Source organism: Asterias rubens, chromosome 17 (assembly GCF_902459465.1).
Source record: "Asterias rubens chromosome 17, eAstRub1.3, whole genome shotgun sequence".
NCBI classification, from domain to species: domain Eukaryota; kingdom Metazoa; phylum Echinodermata; class Asteroidea; order Forcipulatida; family Asteriidae; genus Asterias; species Asterias rubens.
Genome location: NC_047078.1, coordinates 12,901,734 through 12,920,468, shown reverse-complemented (window position 1 = coordinate 12,920,468; position 18,735 = coordinate 12,901,734). Strand labels below are relative to the sequence as shown.

The following is an 18,735-nucleotide window of genomic DNA, read 5'->3' as shown; positions in this document are numbered from 1 at the left end:
TTATGGTAGTATAAAGCATCCCGTGAAATTGTACTTACAGATGTGCTGTACTTTTGAGAAATAAAACTACAAATTTTTGTCTCAGTTATACTTGATAGCATGTAAAAACGTGTTAACCAGGTATGGTATGGTTTTGGTATAATATCATAACTGATTAATTGGGTTTTACATGCTAAAATAACTTTTGTCTTCCTGAGACGAAAATTATTTTGTGACTTGTTTTTACTCATTTCTCAAAAACTACACAACCTCAGTAAGTAATACTTGAAGGGGAGCTTTCAACTATCATTATCTTCAAACCCTGTAAGTTTAATGTACATCTGTGGACACTTTGAAAAGGTACCTGAACGAGGATTCAGTTTTCTAGAAGAATAAAGATTATTAATTTCAAAGGAAAAAAAAATATCTTGGAAAAAGATGCAGTAAAATACTGAATTTATTTTGGATGATTGCTTTAGTATACTGGTTCACAATAATCTGAAAGCTTGTTTTAGTTTGATGTGTAACATGAATCCACTTTGTGTTCTTTTTTTACTAGACTACATTCGAGTGGAATGAGAAGCATGTTGCTGACCCAGTCCAGCCATCACCTGACCCGTCTAGCCTGTAGATATCCTCTCTCATCTTTATCAGTCTACCATCGGAGTTACAGACGGTCAATAAGTACTGAACATCAAGACACTTTACCACAAGAGGCTACGGTAGTAATATGTGGGGGAGGTATAGCAGGACTATCGGCAGCTTATCACCTTGCCAAACTAGGATTAAATGATGTGGTTCTTCTAGAACAGGGAAGGTTCGTAAATTTACATAAAAAGAAATCCATATTATTCTGGTATTTAGTGATTATAGAGTTTGCTATAAAAACACATTTTAGTATTGCTTTATGTACCTAACAACAGTCATTTGCTGTTGGGTTGATGTGTTTGCCAGTTGACTTGCGGGAAGGGTTTGTGGTCGTGAACATCCAGAGAATCCAGAAACAGTGATCTTGTGGGCTGTTCAACGAGTCTTTTTCAGAGAGCCTGCATTTTCTATTTTATGAACTTGGCACCCATCATATGATCAAAACAATTCAAATCATGCATTGCTGTGGTATCAGGCCTCGTGGTATTCTACACTATTACCATTCTGGACTTTCATGGCTTCAAGTCATGCAAGTGAAGTTCATTTGTTCCCTAAATTATGCCGTTCAAGTTTATCCATAATATTATGCAAATGTTACAGTTGTCTGCTTCCACATTCTTGGCTGATTGAGGGCAAATGAAAAGCAATAATCTCATTTCATTTGAACCAATCATCAGCAGATCATCATCAGGATAGGGCATCCCAAAGGTTACAAGTCTTTTCAATTTCTTTCATGATTATTTGTTTCAGTTTGACATGTGGGACAACATGGCATGCAGCAGGACTTGTTGGTCGCCTAAAAATGAAGCCCTTGTTGTTTGAACTTGCTACTAGAAGTGCACGCCTATATGAGACATTGGAAGAGGATACCGGTCTCAGTACAGGTAGGCTATTGGACATACCGTAATTTGCCAGATAGGCCCCAGAAGTTTTTCTTAGGGAAAAATCTACTTATAAGTACAGGCCAAAAGGTGCAATAATATAAAAGTCTTACATAGCGCACGTATCTACCAAACAAGGTACTCAAGGCACTGAGTATATACAAACTTTTAGAAAGATAGGTAATTGCAGTGATGGATTCTGAGACCTAATTATGTAGCACCTTGTAAGGGTTTACAAGGTGCTACGGCGCATACAGCAGCCACTGCCAGGAACACCGGGGCGAACCCCTTCTCTTTTCGGTAAGTGCCCTGTGTTCTTTTACGTGTGTTACACAACACATGGGACCAACGGCTTTACGCCCCATCCGAAGGACGAAGCAATGGTTAAGTGTCTTAAGTGTCTTGTTAAGGACACAAGTGTCAAGGCTGGGGGAACCCACACTCTGCTGATCAGAAACACCAGAATTTGAATTCGGTGCTCTTAACCGCTCTGCCAAACATCATTCTTTTTATGTACTGTTTGTACATTTTTTGAAATGTTGTCCATCAGAAAATACTTAACTTAAAACAAAAATATAAAAATGAAATTGCAATTTAAATTAATGCATGTTTTAAAAAGTGAGCAATATATTGACAGAGTCGTTATACTATTAGGCAATGAGAAAACAGGCCTTCTACCGTTGGTATTATGAATAGTCCATGACACATTTACTTTACTAATGCCCATATAGCAAGAGTTTGGTCTGGCATACTCGGCCTTGTCCACATTAGCGGCTACAGCTACGGCTATGGCTAGGTTTCTGCATCATCATGAGTCGAAGTAACCCTTAGTAACAGGTGTAGCCGAATGAGTCTGGTTCTGATTTGCCTGTCTACATGTATATAGTAACAGGTGTAGCCGAATGAGTCTGGTTCTGATTTGCCTGTCTACATGTATATAGTAACAGGTGTAGCCGAATGAGTCTGGTTCTGATTTGCCTGTCTACATGTGTATAGTGTATGTACTAGACAGATTGTATGTCATTTGTTTTTGCCTGATGTTAGGATCATAAATGAACACTAAATAAGAATCATTGTATTAGTATCAATTGTATGCTTATCATTCTGTCTTTGATGTTTATATTACAATAGGTTACAAGAGGACAGGTTCCCTCATGGTGGCTCAAACCAAGGATCGAATGACAGATATCAAACGGAATGCAGCAATAGCAAAGTATGTATCAATTCAGGAATTATAGTACAAGGACTGGCTCGCGCGGTAATGACTTGGCTTAGTGGCTAGTCGCTATTACTGGATTGAAACAAAGGCCAGTCACCAACAATTAGGGAATAACAGTGCGAGTACCCAGTCTTCACTGCGTGGTTATGACCGGGTTGGTGCCTCCGGCTAGGTCCGTTAACAGCGCCAGCCACCAACCAAGGTCATTACCACGCAGTGAAGACCAGGTACTCGCACTGTTATTCCCATTAATAAATACCTTTTGTAGCAAATTAAACGGCTAAAATTGTCCAAATTTTGTGACTTTTCTCTCGGCGATACTTCCAGACATGTTCAGGGGCCATATTTGAGCTTTTGATGGTTCCCATCTCTTTCGTGCGTTAATCGCATTACTGATCTTTGAGACCAGTGACTCTTTTTGATAATGGTCTGTTCAGTGCCTTCACTGGGGTCAAAGGAGGCAAATGATTGGACGATAGCTGTTCTTTGTGCATTAAAACGCGCATGAGCTCAGTGTCAGTTTATACGCGCGCACCTGTTACACCGCGCACTCAAGTGCGCGAAGTTGCAATGAAACTAACATGGATATAAATAAGCATGCGATACAGTGCAACGCGTAAGGTTTACACAATGTATGCTGATTCAGTGGCCACTTATTCGCTATTTTCCTAAGCCAGTCTTTATACCCTTGTTAACACTCCCACACTCTAAGCTTGGGCGATATCACCATATTATCGAATATTGCGATATTAATTTGGAAACGATTTCGATATCGGATGGATTTGGTTTTAATCGAAACATTAATATATCGCGATATATCGCGATATATCGCGATATCTATTAAACATCGTGATGTATTTGCTAGCTTAGACATCTTGCACCCCATGGGTTTGGAGTAAAACCAGAAGAATAGGTCATTAGAACACCTCTCTTATGCTATGACTGTCTCTTCTACAACTTTCACTTGGAGTTTGAAGACTGATGATGTCAAATTTAATTAATCGCGATTATATCGAATATCGCGATATATTGTTGGCGATGTATCGTGAATAAAATAAATCGATATCGCCCAAGCTTACCACACTCGACTGGGTTTTGACCAATCAGAGACTTGAAACTTTCCAAGGTATTTATTAATGATCATTATTACACAGTGAAAATTGATATTCCTTCAAACGATGAAGAGTGTTATTCCTATTAACTTTTTTGGAGGTGAATTTGCATAATTGTCGCTCACTGAATAAGAGGTAGAGCAACATTTATGCCACTTTAAAAAACTTGCTCATGAAATCGTTTGAAAAAAAAGCTCACTGTGAGTGTATGTTGTGTGTTATAAAATTCTGAATGAAAAACTGGCTGCTATGCATATGTATGTATTGATAATATGTGCCTTGTATTAGACAGAAAGGGAATTTCCCTGGGAACATGGGAAAACAATATGAACAAACTGATGATGCCAAGTAGCAGTGACCTGGCAATGGAGATGGGGCTTAAAATTGGCAATAAAGTGCCACCGGGTTTGACATTATTGTTGTACACAGACAGCCGAAAAAACACCCTGTTTCCTAGGCAAATTAGCATGTTTAAAAAAGTATTACTGTATGTGTTTTTTTTTCACTGGAAGGTGATTTTAATAAGTTAAAATCTAAGAAAAACTATAAATAAATAGTGAACTTAAAGGTACAACCATGTGTAAATTCTTAGGGTGAGTCTTGGCTCTTAAAAGAGTCGGTTTGGTCTTGACGTTTCGAACAGTATACTCTGCTCGTCCTCAACCCTAAGAGATTTACACATGGTTGTACCCGCAAGTTTACTATTTATTTATAGTTTCTTCTTATTTCTCTACACCATGCAAAGCTTCAAACAATACTTAAGTAAAAATGTGTTGCTCTTCTTGAATGCTTTTATGCTATTGTAGATTAAACAGATGAACTCTCAACTATCTCATATAGAACAAGAAAACTAGAGTTCCATTTGTTGACACCATCAGAAATCTGCTCCTTAGTGCCATGGATAAGAACTGATGATCTTGAAGGAGGGTTGTATGTACCTGAAGATGGAGTGACTGATCCCACTAATACTGCATTGTCACTAGCCAGAGGTGCCAAGGATAGAGGTACAGGATTCAATTTAAATTTCACTTCAGATACGTGGCTGATGCAAGTACATTTAATAGAGAGGTTTCGCAAGCATGCGGATACAGATACAGATACGGATATGGTCACCGTATCCGTTCACGTCAGTCGCGTGTTGGATTTTGTTTCGCAAATTATAGGTATGTGTCACTTGAGTGCACTCGCTTTCATCATCAGCGTTTTTTTCTGACAAGCATGACCTATAGAGCCCCCTTGTTTTATGCACTGCATTTACTCATCATTTTGCTTGCAAATGGCTAACAATTTTCTATCTGTATCAAGCACGATACCAGTGAAAGCAGTTCCGTGGGAAATGTTTTTGATCTGGGACAAAAAGACAGCTAATTAAAAGGCTGCAAAACAGTATCTGTTTTTCTACGACGTGTATGAGCTCCTGTAGATTAGGGCAAGAAGGCTGAGACTAGCAGGTCACTGTCTCAGACATGCTGAGCTGGCAGTGAGCAAGCTTGTGCTTTGGGCCCCTACTCAAGGTCACTGTTCCCGAGGCAGACCACAAACCACCTATGTGGACACCTTGTGCCGGGACTCTGGACTGCGTCGGGAAGAGCTGCGTACAGCAATGGAGGACCTACGTGTTTGGAGGGCCATCATCCGATGCTCCGCATTGACTGAATGAATCCGTAGCTAACGTGTGTGCAAAATACGATAGCCGCGGATACCCGTCACGTGAACACAAAGTGTCGAGGTGTATCTGTGTATCCGTAGACGTGCGAAACCTCTCTAATAACAGATAAATTGTGGTTTGTTGTAAGACACATTAGCCACTTAATTGCTAAACACAGAATATATCATTGTTGTTTAAAGTATAGGATCTGAACTGCATCTAGCTATCGGTCAAAGGTCCTGGGTTCAAATCCCACCTGAGTGATATGTCTGTGATTTGTTTTCACAGAGCTTAGGAAAGTACTGAGTATACAGCGTTAACACACATCGGTGTATATGGGTGAACCAAAATTAATATTCTTTATCCCTGATGAAAACGTCCGTTAATTAAAAAAGCTGTTTAGAGGAGTACATTTATTGTTTCATGAGGCACACCATAGGGCAAGTTCAATCAAGGGACTATAGCTGACTATTGTCGACCATCGGGCGACTTTGCCTGGTACCCAGGATGTATTTCATGAATAGGTAACCATGAAACATTGACTAGTGGTTGACAAATGGTTGCTGATGGAACTTTGACTTCTTTGATGGTTGCTTTTGCTTTTGAATTAAACAACAATATACAGTTAAGAATTGTCAGTGCTTTTATTTATGTAAATTTAAGGATTATTTCAAATACTGACAGTTTTGGTGTAGAAGTCCTATTGTCTTTAATTTGGTGGTATATCAGACAAAAATACTTCTCCGAAGTAATATCTTCTTGAAGGAATTATACTTTTATGAACTTTTTAATCAGATTGAAACTGATTCTGTTCTTTGCATGCAAGGTAATGACAGATGATACAATTCGAACTAATAATGTTTTATTATCTGATTTGTATCTAGGTGTGAAGCTGATAGAGGGAGTGAAAGTGAAGGAAGTTATATCCGAGAATGGCAGTGTGTCAAGAATTGAGACATCACTGGGTTCTATCAAATGCCAATATTTTGTCAATGCTGCTGGACAGGTAAGTAACAGTGCAATAACTTTTTGTTAAGGGTGGGGGGGGGGGGTAGGGCAGTTTGACATCATGGGAACTCCGTCGGTACCTCATTGGTCATGGGTTATTGTTAGCAATCCATGACCAATCACCATACAGTGAAGCTCAGACTAATGAAGCACGTATGGTTCCTATTGTACTTATGTGTAACTCAATGACACTCAAAGCAGGATTCTTGTTGCCAGACTATTGGATCAGTTCGTCCAACACATGCAGAATGCTAGTATCATGAGTAATAGGTAACCTGTCGCGTAAATGGACCAATCAGGTGCATTGATTTAAGCCCCATGGATGTGATGCATGTACTGTGATACACAGTGTATTAGTGTATTACTCTGTTGAAGGTACTAAGCTTTACCATCAGCTAGGGTGTGTTCATGGTCCAGGGTCACCACAATGCTTTACCATCAGCTAGGGTGTGTTCATGGTCCAGGGTCACCACAATGCTTTACCATCAGCTAGGGTGTGTTCATGGTCCAGTGTCACCACAATGCTTTACCATCAGCTAGGGTGTGTTCACGGTCCAGGGTCACCACAATGCTTTACCATCAGCTAGGGTGTGTTCATGGTCCAGGGTCACCACAATGCTTTACCATCAGCTAGGGTGTGTTCATGGTCCAGGGTCACCACAATGCTTTACCATCAGCTAGGGTGTGTTCATGGTCCAGGGTCACCACAATGCTATGACTAGGACTACATGTACTCATTAGCACCAATTTGCCTTTCTGGGATTGAAGTTCAGGGATGAGATTCTGACTTTCCGAATTTGAAAACCGTCTTTTTTTTCCAGTTCCGACTTTTTAAAAATCTCCGACTAAGGCAAATTGAGTTCTGAACCTTTCACTTTCCAACATTTAAATTGACAATAAAAAATACAAGTTTTGAAGATTTTGAAATGAAATAAAACAGTTTTGATTACTATTTTTAGCTTTTAGTGTGTTACAGGGTTCGAAAATAGTGGTCCCCGGTCGCCAAATGCGAGTGAAAACAGCATCGGCATGGTCGGGCGAGTCAAAACCCAAATGGCAAATGTGCGAGTCTCACATAGCCAGTCGAGCGAGTCAAATATTTATTCCTTTTAACATGGAAATGAGGGTTCAGTGGCAAAATCCCAAATAAAACTTTAACTAAAGCCTTTACAATAGTAAGTTTAACAATTCTAGATACTTGCTAGATTTAATCAGGATCAGGATCTGAATTTCTATCGTTCATTTCAGAATACATGTTGTCATACAATCATTGAAAACACGATGCACAAACCACTTGGTGCAATTAGTAATCGAGTATCCACACACAGTCGCCCACATAGTCGCATGGACTATGGATGGACTATGCATGCAGCACATAAAGAACACACACAGTCGTCCAAAGTCCATTCTGACCAAAATTCCCCACGCTGTGATTGGCCATTGATGGTTGTTGATAATTCCATAATTCATGACCTTCTTGACTAAACTTCAATGCAGTGGACGTTTACGATTGGAGTAAAGAATTGCCGCTTGTTGTGCACTATGCCTGTAGACTGTGCACAATGTACAGCCTTGGAGGATAATAGCATGGACAAATTTTGCCAACAGAGGGCGTTGCGGGGCAAAGTTCATTGAATTATTTCTCGTTGATTCATGAAGATTTTGTTGCAAACAAGTTCAAAACATGTTCAAATCAACCTAACAAGTCATTTAAGTTGTTGAGGGAAAAGGAATAAATTAAGGTATTAATTAAGAGATAAAATCCTCCATAAACAAAATTTTAAGGGGCTTCACTTCCTTTCCCCCCCCCCCAATTTTTTGAGTGTAAATATATGCGGGCTAGTGAAAGAACCTGTGCGCGATCGAGAATTTTGTTTTTTGGAAAAAAAAGGTGAAGGGAATTCACCTCCAGTGATGAACAAATTTCAGTCTTTTTCAATTTTTCAGAATCTCATCCCTGGAAGTTGCTCTCATCCGTGATTTGTCAATTTAGTGGTAGATTGGTCAAACACTTTGGCAGGGCAGCATTCAATTTTAAGAGAGCGGCTTGCCTCCAAAAACCCACATGTGGAGAACACCTATGTATACTACATGTGCATTCTAGATGTATGCCTTGTGACGCAGTGTTTCCCCTGCCATACTACTGTGAGGCACACCATCTTACTGTTTTTTATACGGCTGCCTTGTCTTTGATGTAGTTTCAGGCCATGATGTGTGGGTGTTGAGGCTATGTGATCACCTAATTGCAAAGACACACTCTCTGAGTTCAAGTAAACGGTGATGATCTATAACCCCTAATTCTATAGACCTTATGCATTGACGTCATCGAGCCGCCATCTTTGAGGTCAAACGGTGACGAAACAATCGAAACGCACATAGATTGGCCAATGAACAACCTACTTTTGACCTCAAGGCGAGGGCGCCGTCCTGAAATGACGTCATGTGCATAAGGTATATTCCCCTATTGGAGAGTGCAAATAAATTGCCTTATTAAACAAATAAAACACTGTAAAAAGAAACTGATATGAAAGACCGGACACTAGAATTCATTAGACTAAGCAACTTTGTCATTATTGTTTCTTACAGTGGGGCAGAGATATTGGACTTTGCAGTAAACCTGTAGTCAATGTACCTATGCACACCACTGCACACATGTACCTAGTAACCAAAGAGCTCGCTGGAATGGATGTCAATACACCATGTATGTATGAGAAGTAGTAGGTGATTGGACAGACATAGGTTGTTCATTCTGGCTGTATATAATAGTTATGTAGTTTCAAATGTTATGTCATACTTCAACAAAAGAAAACATTTTGTATGCACTGAAGTTACATGGTTATGTAGATAAGCACATACAAATATATACCCACTCCCACTTTTAAACTGCGTCAATGCATCCAAAAACATATTTAAAATATTGAATTGACTAGTTTTGATGATGCAGGTTTAGATAAAAATATAACTTAGAGATTATTTCCTGCAATTTTTTGTTTTGCCATTTGTTAGAGTCTGTTACGATGACACTATGTTCCAGATCCATGAGGCTTTGTACATGAAGCATTCATACTGAGCAATCAGGTTGGTTTGTTTACCATTGGTACCACTAAGAATCAGATTGATTACTTATTGCAGATGTACGAGACTTTGACAGTGGTAACTATCTCCGTGAATGGAGTGGAGGTTTAATGTGTGGAGCATTCTCTCCAAAAGGAAAACCCATATTCCATGATGGAATTCCTGAGCATTCTGAATTCCTGTCTCTTCCTGAAGATTGGGATCACTTCCGTAAGTTAAATGCTTTTCTCTGCTCTGAGGGTAACTCTTTGTTTAGTAGCACAGGTTCGTTGTTTGACAGGATGTGCTGAGCTTTTGGAAAATGGTCCCCTTGTACATGGCTTTAGCCTGTTTCACACGAGCTTTCTAAACCATGGTCGTTGGGAGCGAAATCACATTCCTGTTATATAATCACAAATTTGAGTCGTGTGAAATGAATCCGTGCGATGAAATCACCACGGACCCGCGTAATAACCAACCAGGATCAAGACCTCCTCCAAAAAATCGCAACCCTGTTTAGAATCGCCGGATCACTCGTGTGAAACGAAACACAGTAGATTACAAAGGTCCTCGGTGGTCGCACAACGATCCTGCATGCACAAACCATGGGGTTTCATTTCTTTATGCACAAACCTTTAAGCAGTACACGTCATTACCTGATGGAGAAAGTTCGTATATTCCACATCCAACAAAATGGTGTCGGCAGCACAAATTGAAAATTAGTTTATTTTATTGCTTTCCTTAAAGTTTGTTTCTATAACCAAAGAAGCTTCCGATCAAGAAAGCCTTGAATCTGGTTTTTCTGCTTGCAATTGCAAACAAAATGCTTTCGGATACATTCATCTTTGGGACGCTGAGAAAATGTTTATTTGTTATCGTTTTGTCAAATCCTTGACATCCAAATGGCTTGACGTTGCAAAACACGTAACGCCTACCGAGTGTCATTTTGATTGCATCAAAAACGGGGAAGAAAATCTGTAAACACACGTGCGGAGATAGACTTGACAGTCAGTCTTTTTTTCGTTCAACTAAAGCATCACATCGCGCGCACAGCACATATACAAAACACAAGTAGGACTTTTCCTTACTCTATCACAGGAGGTAGTGAGAATTTGGTTGTGATCAATCGCTGTACAATTGAAGTACATGTATTTCGCTGCAAATTCCCCACACATGCATACTCTGGCAACGTCAACATCTAGCAAGGGTTGAATCCGATTGAGAAACACTCTGAGCGTCTTTTAATGCACGCAAAAAATAATGGTGTGGACCCCTCATTTTTTAATTCAAATTTACACTGAATGAACTCGAGAACACATTATTTCAAGGTGAAAAATCTGGAAGATTCACAGCCTGAAAAACACATTGGTGCGCCAACAAATGATCGATGGTAACCTAAAGCAAATACATGACATTACACGGGACACTGACAGAGCACCAGCGAACTGATAAACAACACACAGTGCGATCTCACATAAACAAGGGACGTCGGGAACGCAATGTGCCTGATGGTCATGAAATCGCAAACAACCTTTGTGACAGACAACTGGCGCCCACAACAAGGGACGTTGGTCTTCGGCTCTCGTGTGAAAAGGGCTTTTGTTGAAGCCACTGCGGGAAGCATTGGCCACTTGCAGGTCATAGGTCGTACAATAGTCTCAAGACACCTTAATGATAATAATAATAATAACAAATTCTTATATAGCGCATACCACAATAAACCGTATCAATGCGCTTCACAATAGCCTTTGGGCCAAACTTGGGAAAAATTTCATGACGATTTCTGTACTTGTACTGCCATGTAAAGCGTGTAATTCTATGGCCATTCTGTGGTTATGTACATGTAGCACCATGGTCCTGGTAGGAATCAATGTAGAAAACAATAAGAGAAAACTAGAATATATTGCAGTATCTCTTTTTCTATACAACCAAACAAACAAATAAAGTATTCAGAAAATAACTTACTGCTTTACGAATTCACACACACATTGTAGCATTTATTCAAGTTTTTGTTTATTCATGTACTTATCAGGACTTTTGTAGCAAATCATTTAGTTAAAGTATTCGAAAAATGAGTTTCGGAGCATTATTCTCTATTCACACAAGTTTTGGGAGACATATTATCAATCTCTTTATGAAGTCTCTCATGTTTCATATAATTATAAAGATTCCGATCACTCTTTGTTTTGTCTTTGTTGTTGCTATGTTACCATATAGAGTACCATTTAGATGGTTTTTTACATCGAGTACCAGCAGCTGAGAAGATGGAAGTACGCCAATTGTTTACTGGTCCAGAGTGTTTCACTCCAGATGCAAACTTCATCTTTGGTGAAGCCCCAGAGGTATATAAAGAATACAACCGGCATGATATCCTTAGTTCATTTGATTCTTTGACTCCTACATGTACAGCCGTCGATTTCACAAAGAGTTAGGACTCGTCTTATCTCGAGTTAGGATTAATCTTAAGGTCTGCATGCTACAGTGCAGGGTTGGGACTCGTCCTAAGTTATAAGATTAATCCTAAGTTATAAGATTAATCCTAAGTTATAAGATTAATCCTAAGTTAGGAAGAGTTTTGTGAAATCGACGGCAGGGATGCTTGCATATCTATGCTTCTTCTACTTGGAGCATCGCATTAATCAGTCTGGTACCAATTCATTTAGCAATTGATCGTACCTGTTATTATAATGTTGTTGAGGGAACCTAACAAAACCTAGTTTTTGAAAGGTGCTCAATCCTGTTAGATTTTAGCGTTGCAAATCATGAACGCAACTATGAGAGCGTGCACAACTTCTTAAACAAGCAAGATGTCAAGATTGTTGAGATATTTTGAAAAGTTCACTCTCGAAAATCATTTGATTTACTCCAAAAACGTGTAAAGTTTCAGGCAACCATGACTATGGAGGTAGAATAGATAGCAACTTAAACAGAATACAGCAACAAGGCAAGCTCCGAACGTTGCAATGTATGTATTTAGGGACGCTGACAACAAAGCGTTTCACACACGCACAGTCCATGTGCACTGTGCATGACATCACAACAACGAAGACGCTCACAAAATAGTATTCGGCGAGGAGAAAAGCGTGCCATTCATAGCGAATCCGGAAATTGGCACGAATTGCCGTGTCTAATCCTCGAGTTGCCGTGTCTAATCCTCGAATTGCCGTGTCTAATCCTCGAATTGCCGTGTCTAATCCTCGAATTGCCGTGTCTAATCCTCGAATTGCCGTGTCTAATCCTCGAATTGCCGTGTCTAATCCTCGAATTGCCGTGTCTAATCCTCGAATTGCCGTGTCTAATCCTCGAATTGCCGTGTCTAATCCTCGAATTGCCGTGTCTAATCCTCGAATTGCCGTGTCTAATCCTCGAATTGCCGTGTCTAATCCTCGAATTGCCGTGTCTAATCCTCGAATTGCCGTGTCTAATCCTCGAATTGCCGTGTCTAATCCTCGAATTGCCGTGTCTAATCCTCGAATTGCCGTGTCTAATCCTCGAATTGCCGTGTCTAATCCTCGAATTGCCGTGTCTAATCCTCGAATTGCCGTGTCTAATCCTCGAATTGCCGTGTCTAATCCTCGAATTGCCGTGTCTAATCCTCGAATTGCCGTGTCTAATCCTCGAATTGCCGTGTCTAATCCTCGAATTGCCGTGTCTAATCCTCGAATTGCCGTGTCTAATCCTCGAATTGCCGTGTCTAATCCTCGAATTGCCGTGTCTAATCCTCGAATTGCCGTGTCTAATCCTCGAATTGCCGTGTCTAATCCTCGAATTGCCGTGTCTAATCCTCGAATTGCCGTGTCTAATCCTCGAATTGCCGTGTCTAATCCTCGAATTGCCGTGTCTAATCCTCGAATTGCCGTGTCTAATCCTCGAATTGCCGTGTCTAATCCTCGAATTGCCGTGTCTAATCCTCGAATTGCCGTGTCTAATCCTCGAATTGCTGGTCTAATCCTCGAATTGCCGTGTCTAATCCTTGAATTGCCGTGTCTAATCCTCGAATTGCCGTGTCTAATCCTCGAATTGCCGTGTCTAATCCTCGAATTGCCGTGTCTAATCCTCGAATTGCCGTGTCTAATCCTCGAATTGCCGTGTCTAATCCTCGAATTGCCGTGTCTAATCCTCGAATTGCCGTGTCTAATCCTCGAATTGCCGTGTCTAATCCTCGAATTGCCGTGTCTAATCCTCGAATTGCCGTGTCTAATCCTCGAATTGCCGTGTCTAATCCTCGAATTGCCGTGTCTAATCCTCGAATTGCCGTGTCTAATCCTCGAATTGCCGTGTCTAATCCTCGAATTGCCGTGTCTAATCCTTGAATTGCCGTGTCTAATCCTCGAATTGCCGTGTCTAATCCTCGAATTGCCGTGTCTAATCCTTGAATTGCCGTGTCTAATCCTCGAATTGCCGTGTCTAATCCTCGAATTGCCGTGTCTAATCCTTGAATTGCCGTGTCTAATCCTCGAATTGCCGTGTCTAATCCTCGAATTGCCGTGTCTAATCCTCGAATTGCCGTGTCTAATCCTTGAATTGCCGTGTCTAATCCTCGAATTGCCGTGTCTAATCCACCTTTGTGTTTACACTTGTATTTGAATCCACATTGCTGGACTTTAATCCACCAATTGCCGGATTCAACCCTCCTCGAAAGGTGAATTAAAATTGCTGGATATGGACGCGGGTCTGACCAGGTATTTTTGCGGTTACACTAGCCGTTAATCCACATTGCCAGATTCGTTCCGGGTCTGATCCGGCTTTTGGGATCTAGTGTAAACGCGGTCCATGTTATGTTTATTCTGTTCCACTTGAGAATCATTCAAACTACAGTTGGAACTGGTCACTGGTCTGTGTGCTCTGTTATGCGCTAATGTAGCTGTCTGCTTACCAAAGTGTGTCTTGTATTAACACTTGTAGAATGTTAGGAAGTAAAGAAAATATTTATCTATATGTTGCAGATGAAGAACTACATTGTGATGGCTGGATTCAGTTCACTTGGTATAACAATGTGTGGTGGTCTCGGGGAGATGTTGGCTGAGTTGATTGTGTATGGTGAATGTTCACTGGGATACTGGCTTGTTGACCCTCACCGTTTCTCACCACAGCAAAATAACAAGACGTACCTGCAAGACAGGGTCACTGAAGTAGAAGGTTAGTCTTATTGCAAAGCTTATACATTGTAACTTTGAAGTGTTGTATATGGGATTGACCCTTGACCTGTTATTATGCTGATTAATGCAAAGCTTGTTCTTTGTACTCAGGGAGTGTCTACAAACTACAATACCCACACAGGGAATTCACTACAGCAAGAAAGCTGCGATGCTGCACACTGTACAACCGCTTAGCCCAAGAGGGGGCAGTATTTGGTCAGTCCATGGGCCTCGAGAGACCAATGTGGTATATGGATCAGGATAATGAAGGTGAGTTTAATTGTGACTCACTGTCATTTAGCCCAAGAGAGGGCAGTATTTTGTCAGTCCATGGGCCTCGAGAGACCAATGTGGTATATGGATCAGGATAATGAAGGTGAGTTTAATTGTGACTCACTGTCATTTAGCCCAAGAGAGGGCAGTATTTTGTCAGTCCATGGGCCTCGAGAGACCAATGTGGTATATGGATCAGGATAATGAAGTTGAGTTTTATTGTGACTCACTGTCATTTAGCCCAAGAGAGGGCAGTATTAGGTCAGTCCATGGGCCTCGAGAGACCAATGTGGTATATGGATCAGGATAATGAAGGTGAGTTTTATTGTGACTCACTGTCATTTAGCCCAAGAGAGGGCAGTATTTGGTTTAGAGAGACCAATGTGGTATACATGTACAGGGTGGTCATCAAGCATTCTAACTTCACTACCCAGTGATTTACATAAAGACGTTGAACTTCTGCATGCTGCCTCAAGTATAATGGCGCATAGTTGTGCATTCAGAAAGTGATGGATTTGCACATAACGAAGGCCAACTTTACACTGTGAGGTCAAGTGGGAACTATTCGTATGGATCAAAATGATATAGTGCCACACATCCACATGGCCACAGAAGTGACAATATACAAATAATGACTCTATGTGTGTGCAGTGTGGACTAATCCATTCAACTATATTTCATTTCAATAACAGAGTTTGTTGAGAAAGTTGTTGATGGAGCGTTTAGTAAGCCATCTTGGTTTGCTCAGGTGAAGGCAGAGTACTGGGCCTGCAGGGAGTCTATATGTCTAATGGACATGTCACCTTTCACTAAGTTGGAGTTACAGGTAAATAGTGTTTCTATAAATCGCTCAAGCAGAAAGTATCGATCAACAAATTTGAATGCTTAGAACTTTTGTTTAAATAGTAGGGAAATTGTGATGGGGAGTAAAAGCTTATAAGAGCAATTTCCGTGTGCAAGCTTTTGTGCTGAATAGCTTGATGTAATTTAAACCAGATTCAACTGAAAGACTGAAACCATCAGATACATGTCAAATCACACTGTGTTTGATAGCTTTAAAGTGCAATTTTTTTCTTCAAATTTAAACAATGTTTGATGCTGTCACATTTTAATATTATATAATATTTTTTTTGAAATACTTTTTTTATAAAGAATTTTTAGTTCTTGCCTGAATTTTGATGATATTTAATCAACTTCTTGTTGGATACTCGGTAGGGTCCATAAGACTGGAGGTAAAGCCAAGGGACTGCTTGTCCATGAGGTTGTATCCATGATGATGATGTGGAATGTACCGGGGTTAATTGTTTTTGCTGTCCTGAACGCAGTGAATCCTAGGGGAGTGATCTCTGCAGTGAAGATGTGGTCTTTCAAATGGGATTCAGTGATTATGATTACATCAGGCTTGTGGTCATCAATGAATAGCTCTAATTGAGGCATCTTGTTGCACAGGTCATCACAGTTGATAACCGAATACTTGAGATTATGTCGACGCCTGCTAAAAGTATTGTGGGAGTCGGGGGACTTAGTTGGAGATGACGCAGCAACTGGGTCTCCCAGTTCTTCATGCACAAGGGTATCTTCAAGGACGCTAAAAAAGTTGGATGTACTGGAGTCTGACATGGGCTGTAGACCAGGGAGGCTGATGTCAAGAGTATCTTCAAGGACGCTAAAAGAGTTGGATGTACTGGAGTCTGACATGGGCAATAGACCAGGGAGGCTGATGTTAGGTTGGCCACATTGGTTACAAAGCCATGTACTGCTGGATGATGCATATGTTTCATATTCTTGGAGGGGCATGTTCATACACTCAATATGGAACCATTCACTCCACTGCTCGCATTGAATGCAGTTTTGGCCGCACTTGGCAGCAGCTTTGCAGATGACACATGGAAATTTGATGGGATGAGAACCTGGATTTTGTTCAGTATCCCAGGCGAGTAGCAGTAGCCATTAGCAGCGTTCGACCTTAACGCTGGTCCGCTGGCCGAATGCAAGTAGAAATCGCGGCGGACCAGCTGAAACACCTTGCCAACTGGTCCGGCTGACTAGTCAAAAATATCGGCAGCGGTACTACAGAACTATGACTATTTTTAAAAACTATTTTCAGACTCGAATAAAACGTAAAACTCAAGGTTTGGATAAAACGTAAAATAATCACTTGAAGTGCCGCTGAACGCTAGCAAACTTCCGACGATCACGCTTACACAGCGCAAAATCACATCATGCAACGCAAAGGCTTGTAGTCTTTGTATTAGTTCACGTGTGGCAATAAGTGTAAGAAACATTGAACGCTAGAGGGCGTTTCAGAATATTCGATAGCGTGAGAATAGACGCCCTCTATTGGTGAAAGTACGCGATAGCTTACAAAACTAGCTTCAATCGCCTTGACAAAAGACCACAAAGCAAAACACATTCTGTCAGCAGCAGCATGTCGTCAACGGAGCAGATTTCCGTGTGGGAATAAGTGTCTAGCGTGTTTACGAAAAACGAGACGGTGAGGCTTCATTCAACAAAAATTACCAAGTTAGGATACTCTGGATGAGCAAAACGAAGTATTTAATTGTGTTAGTAAGGTTCTTCCGTCCTGATGTAGTTGAATTTTGTTGTTATTTTTTTTTTTTTTTTTTTTGCGGGGCGATTGGTGGGCGATCTTGTTTATTGCTCCATGGTTTTATTGGTCACATAATGCGCGGTTGTTTGGGGTTTTTTGCAGGTTGATTTCAAGGAAGACTTGGGTTCTAGAATGCAATCATGTGTTAAACAAAAGCGCGGTTGTTTTTGCTGCTTTTAAAAACGTTTTTTTTACATGAAAATTTTGTTCACAAAACAGACGCCGGCACCGACCATTTCACACACATAATTGAAAAAAATACCGTAAAACTCATAGGCTTCTTCATGGATGTTGCAACTACTTTGATGTCTACTTTATGTTGGGGGTTTACTTTTTCTGGACGAAAGTGAGAAGATTTTGGGAACTTCGGTAGATGTATTATGTTTATGAATACTTATTAAAACTACAATAATAGGCAATGTTTATACATGATAAAATAACTTGAGCGATCGCACGTAACCCTCCTTACCGTAGATTTGAAGGCAATACATAAAAAGTTAATGATATTTTAACAGTCGGCTTTAAAGTGTTTTTGTTTGTTTAGTAAAACACTAAATTTTTTCAAAACAACTTTGATGTCGAGTGCTTACAATAAACCGTGGACTAAAAAAACTACCTAAATAAAGATCATATTAAATTTTCCAATTTGCTCTGACAAATAATTTGACCTGTTTTTAAATTAATTTTAATAATATTATTGTTATTACATTTTTAAAGAAAAAATACTCTCAAAATTAATGAGCCCCCTTTCGAACACAATAACATGTTGACGTTGCAATTCCTGTTGAGTTTTGAAATAGCGACGATTGGAAATCGAGCAACAGTATACTATTAGTTTAGAAAAAAAGAAAAACAAATTGACGGACCAGTAAAAAACCTGGCGGACCAGTGAAAAATCAAGCCAACTGGTCCTGCTGGCCAGTTTAAAAAAAAGTTAAGGGCAACCCCTGCATTAGGTACGATATATTAGAAGAACAAAACGTTGGTCTATGTGGTTGTAGTTTCATTGAACAGGAAACATCTTCAAGGGAACCAGATTCATAGTTAATATTGAGGGATGACAACATGGACTCATAACTTGTATAGTTCATACCAAGTTGGTTTATCCAATGAATCATGGTTATATTGGTATAAATTCTCACTTTTATACTGGTGGTTGCCTAC

At 40.2% G+C, this 18,735-nt stretch overlaps 1 protein-coding gene across 1 annotated transcript in view; it reads left to right on the top strand.

The window, feature by feature from the left end:
- The window catches only part of LOC117301470 (pyruvate dehydrogenase phosphatase regulatory subunit, mitochondrial-like), a 40,222-nt gene that overhangs the window by 8,491 nt on the left and 12,996 nt on the right, over positions 1–18,735 (top strand). The window contains exons 2-12 of the mRNA XM_033785486.1: positions 539–796; positions 1,378–1,511; positions 2,640–2,721; positions 4,680–4,843; positions 6,372–6,493; positions 9,082–9,196; positions 9,628–9,780; positions 11,767–11,891; positions 14,496–14,688; positions 14,799–14,957; positions 15,653–15,786. Coding sequence (XP_033641377.1) covers positions 555–796; positions 1,378–1,511; positions 2,640–2,721; positions 4,680–4,843; positions 6,372–6,493; positions 9,082–9,196; positions 9,628–9,780; positions 11,767–11,891; positions 14,496–14,688; positions 14,799–14,957; positions 15,653–15,786 — 1,623 coding nt within the window. The 5' untranslated portion in view covers positions 539–554. The remainder of the gene's footprint in view (positions 1–538; positions 797–1,377; positions 1,512–2,639; positions 2,722–4,679; positions 4,844–6,371; positions 6,494–9,081; positions 9,197–9,627; positions 9,781–11,766; positions 11,892–14,495; positions 14,689–14,798; positions 14,958–15,652; positions 15,787–18,735) is intronic.